Here is a 4,529-nt window from a genome sequence, read left to right on the forward strand (position 1 = left end):
CTTCTTCGCACGCAGCCAGGCAAAAACAGTACTTGGAGGCGTCCTATCTCTAGAATCACGTCGGTCGACGGGACCAGATAACATTCTTTTCTTTTTGATGTTGCAAGAATGCATTGTTTCTACAAGTCACGTATTCTGGGGTTTTCTATGTTTGTTTTTCCACTGTTAAAGTCCAAATTCTGCTGTCACTAGCACGTAAACGCGCATATCTGATTGTGTGCCTAGTCTTTGATGAGTTTTGTATCCGTTCTAGAAGTGGGTTAGGTCACTTTGTCAATGATGAACAACATTACATTTATATAATGCACGAGGGAAAAAGTGCGTGTGTGGGGGAGGGAGGAGGGGGGCTGGGCACTCTTTGACAATAGACGGGCATTTATGGTGTAATCGGTAAATTCTACAGTCGTCACATGCGGCAGACTTGAGTTCCTTTCCCTTTTGGGGTCACCTACGTTATCCAGCTCTCCGTCTTTGTCTTCGGATGCTTACACTATTCAATTGGGATTATCCCAGAATAGCAGGATTAACCAATAGCCCTGTAAGTGATCTATCTATCTATCTATCTATCTATCTATCTATCTATCTATCTATCTATCTATCTATCTATCTATCTATCTATCTTTCTATCTATCTATCTATCTATCTATCTATAAAACGATTTACAATCGGCTTACCAAATAAGTGATCTAAAGTGGATAGGCAGAGGTTGAAAGATTACCTATCATTATCATCAAGTGTCAGATCTACGACAGGCATCGGTGATCATAATTCTCCATCCAGCCTTTTGCTTGGATGCTCTAATTAAAATATTAAAAAACCCACTACACTATCCTGATCTTTTCTCGCTACCAGCCTGTATAAGGTCTCCAAGTTGGTTTCTCTGGGTCTATCCCAGCCTTCTTTGCGCCTTATTATGCCAATAAGTGCTAGATTTTCAAGGCCCTTAATGTCTATTCAAGTGTCCCCAAAACCGCATTCGTCTTTTCCTGATTGTTTTCAATCAAAGTGCAGCCCACCAGGGTTTTTTTCAAGTAGTGCCTCATTTGATTTCTTTTTCTTCCAAGAAATTTTCGATCTCACAAGAAACCATATTATTTCTGATGCTACTATTCTATCGACATTGTTGTTGGTGGTTTTCCAGCATTCACAGCGTAAAAAGGGTTGACTGCACAAAGCAGATTTACTATCGTTTACTATTAAATGATAACTAATTATCTTGGCTACGAAATAACTGATGAAATACTGTGAAAATTTATTTGTTTTCTGCTATTACCTACTATGATTTGACCATCAGTCCATTGTAAATTTACCATACATTTAAACAGTTTTACAATTAGCTTAATACTATTAAATTTAACAAATAATCAAATTATCTCAGTTGACAATCAATTCAACTTCACTTCACCATCAATTTGCCAACAATGTACCATCAAAGTACCAACAACTTACCAATAACTCATCATTAATGTACCATCACTGTACTATCAATATACCAATAATTCATCATTAATTTACAATCAATGTACTATCAATATACCAATAGTTCATCATTAATTTACCATCAATGTTATATCAAGTTTCAAACAATTTACCAATAATGTACCATTAATTTGCCCTCAATTTACCTCTGACCAGCTCTAGAGGAACCATATGGGTCCAGGAAACGTGATGTATCCACATCTGTAGGTCGTCCATCAAGGAACCAGAACTATTCCAATTCTGAAAAGTCGTCATGCCTGGAAAAAGGTATTTGATCTCTCAAACATTTCATTTTTTGTGTCGTGATGCATTGGAATCAGATGCTTGTTAACTTTTGGGATTATTATAAAGTTCTTGGTATCGTCATTAAACCTGGACCTTTCACTACCTTTGAACTCCAAGGCTCAATATTTGCTGAGTGCTTAGTTTTTTTGAAATTGTACGTCAATTTGTTTTAGCTTCACAACGTGGCAAGCTTTTTCGAATGCAACTCTTTGAATATCTTTATAACGGCTACAGATAATCTTACGATTTTTAGAGAACAGATAGAACTTTTAGTTGTTTTTTTTTTAAATCTCATTATCTTAGTAACTCAAAACGGGCAAATATGGCAGACAGAACTTTGCAATTCTAAGGTAGCGATTTGTCGTGATTTTGATGGGAGGAGCACCCATCTGTTTTGAACAGAAGTTGAGATAGCTCCTTTGTAAAAGATGAGGGGGTCGATGGTGTGAGAGCTAAAAATGAGAAGAAAATGGCCGCCCAAGTTTGGTGACTTCCAAAGCGTTAGAGTCCTTGGAATCTGCAAGCACAGATTTGATTTTCTTTTGAGCAACTTTAAAAAAAAAATCAACACCGGAATTTGTTTCAAATTGGGTATAAATGGAGCTGAGCCAAATAAATAAATAAATAAATAAATAAATAAATAAATAAATAAATAAATAAATAAATAAATAAATAAACAAATGAGAAATGAATTTAAAAAACACATGAATAAGAAATGCATGAATGAAAAATAAATCAATCAATAAAAATTGCCAAAACAATCAGAAAACTGCCAGTTTCTTTGATGTAATTACTTTGACAAGCGCCTGGTGGCGTCGGTGGCCTTAAAGTTTGGCTAACAGACCGGTAATATTAAAATTGCGGGTTCGGGGGTTCTAGCCTCAGCTCGGTTCGAAGTTTTGTCTTCGGGAAAGGCACTTCAAGCGAATTTTCCGTTTGGCTTGGTCCTTTCGGAAATGGACGTTAAAGTTGAAGGCCTGCCTCTTAAATAACCTAATTATAGTGTTGATGGGGGGCATTAAAACACATACCATTTCACCGTTTTCACAGCGACGTCACACATTTTATATTAAACGACAGTGCGTATTATCAACCATATTATTATTTCCAACAGAGCTTGAGATCGCTTTTGCCGCTTTTGGGAGGAGGTTAACATATAATTTCAGTACTACCCGCCCACACGTATTTCCCTGCAGAGAACTGAATAACACCTTCCCGCCTTACCTGAGCGACCTTCACCACCCACCTAGATTACAAAATCGTCCCCACGTGGGCGACACTACCCACGTTGATGAGCATGATATATTAACGGCATTGGAAAATTCATTTAATATCTCGCGTTGGACTCAGACCTTCACTTATTAATACAAGTAGGAAGCGAAAAACGCTGATCTTTAGGCGCTTGAATCGACAGAAGATGCGCCTTCAGAATCAGGAGCTCACTGTGACGATAACAGGCAAAAGAGGCAGAGGTAGACCAAGAAAAACTTGTTTGTGAAGCAGTGTGGTGACAATAGGCGCTCGTCAAAATTAAGCTATCGAAGTTATCGGCATTCTCCTTTGATATGGCAAATGTTGTTGTTGGTTTTTTTTTATTGAACTTTTTATTTTTGGCTCAACAACTATCAGGTCCATTTAAAACACCTTTCAGTGTGGATTTAACTGGTAAACGTTAACCATTTTCAAAGACTCATCCTTTGGAATTCACCTAATTTTGGCGGCCATTTTCTCGCTAATTCTACTTCAGCAATAGGGCAACCCCACCTCCTTCAATGATAACTATCTCGACTTCTATTCCAGAAAGATGGGTAATTTTTCATTGAAAGCAAGATTAAAGAACAAGCTTTTAAGATGGTATCCATATCTCCATATACCCAAAATTTGACGAGCGCCTGATTCCACAGCGTCATAACACATTTGTGAGGCAGCATGGTGGAAGAAGAAGAAGAAGAAGAAGAAGAAGAAGAAGAAGAAGAAGAAGAAGAAGAAGAAGAAATTATAATGCTAACCCTGAAAATACGTATGGTGATATAATTAGTATATGTTAACAATAATGACACTATACTTTTAGAAAAAAAAAATTGGTGTATGAATCTGGTCGACAAATCGTGTTTCTCTTCCCTCCAGATACATCAAATTGTTCAAGGAGGAAGTAGACGGCAGTGACTACCAGAACATGTATAACTACAACGTGGAAGGCTTCTCCATGCTCATCACTACCTCTCTGCCTGCCCCGAACGAGTCTATGCTGCAGAAAACGTATCCTGTCAGGGTTGTCTAACGCAATTGTAGTATTATAAATTATGTTTCTGGTGGTTTGTTCCGTCCGTTTATGAAGATAGGTTTATTTCATTATTATTCATTATCACGCTTCGCATTTTTTAAACATTCATGTAGCTACATTTTAAATTGATTGATTATTGTTTTAAATATGCTATTTTGTTATGATAGTATGTACATTTTCTATCAGCTAGTATTCTTTTTGGGATGCGAAATAATTGATATTAATTTGCCGTCTCCACATTAAGTGACTATTTTAAAGTTGCCAAAGGATGCGAATGTAAAATAAGTGTTTATAAAACAGGAGACACGAGTAGAGAATGACAAAAGAAACATGAGTGGGAGAAGAAAAGAAAGAGAGGTAGATGAAAATGAAACGAGAGAGAGAGAGAGAGAGAGAGAGAGAGAGAGAGAGAGAGAGAGAGAGAGAGAGAGAGAGAGAGAGAGAGAGAGAAAAAGACAAAAAGAAATGGTCTTGGTGTAGA

The 4,529-nt window shown here is 37.1% G+C and overlaps 1 protein-coding gene across 1 annotated transcript in view; it reads right to left on the bottom strand.

Moving 5' to 3' along the window:
* Window positions 1-1,625: 1,625 nt before the first annotated feature.
* Window positions 1,626-4,529, bottom strand: part of LOC106013370 — a gene marked incomplete at its 3' end in the record, with an annotated part of 21,020 nt that continues 18,116 nt past the window's right edge. The window contains 1 exon segment of the mRNA XM_013088903.2: window positions 1,626-1,736. Within this exon segment, the coding sequence (XP_012944357.1) occupies window positions 1,626-1,736 (111 nt within the window).

This window comes from Aplysia californica, unplaced genomic scaffold, assembly GCF_000002075.1.
Source record: "Aplysia californica isolate F4 #8 unplaced genomic scaffold, AplCal3.0 scaffold00829, whole genome shotgun sequence".
NCBI lineage: Eukaryota > Metazoa > Mollusca > Gastropoda > Aplysiida > Aplysiidae > Aplysia > Aplysia californica.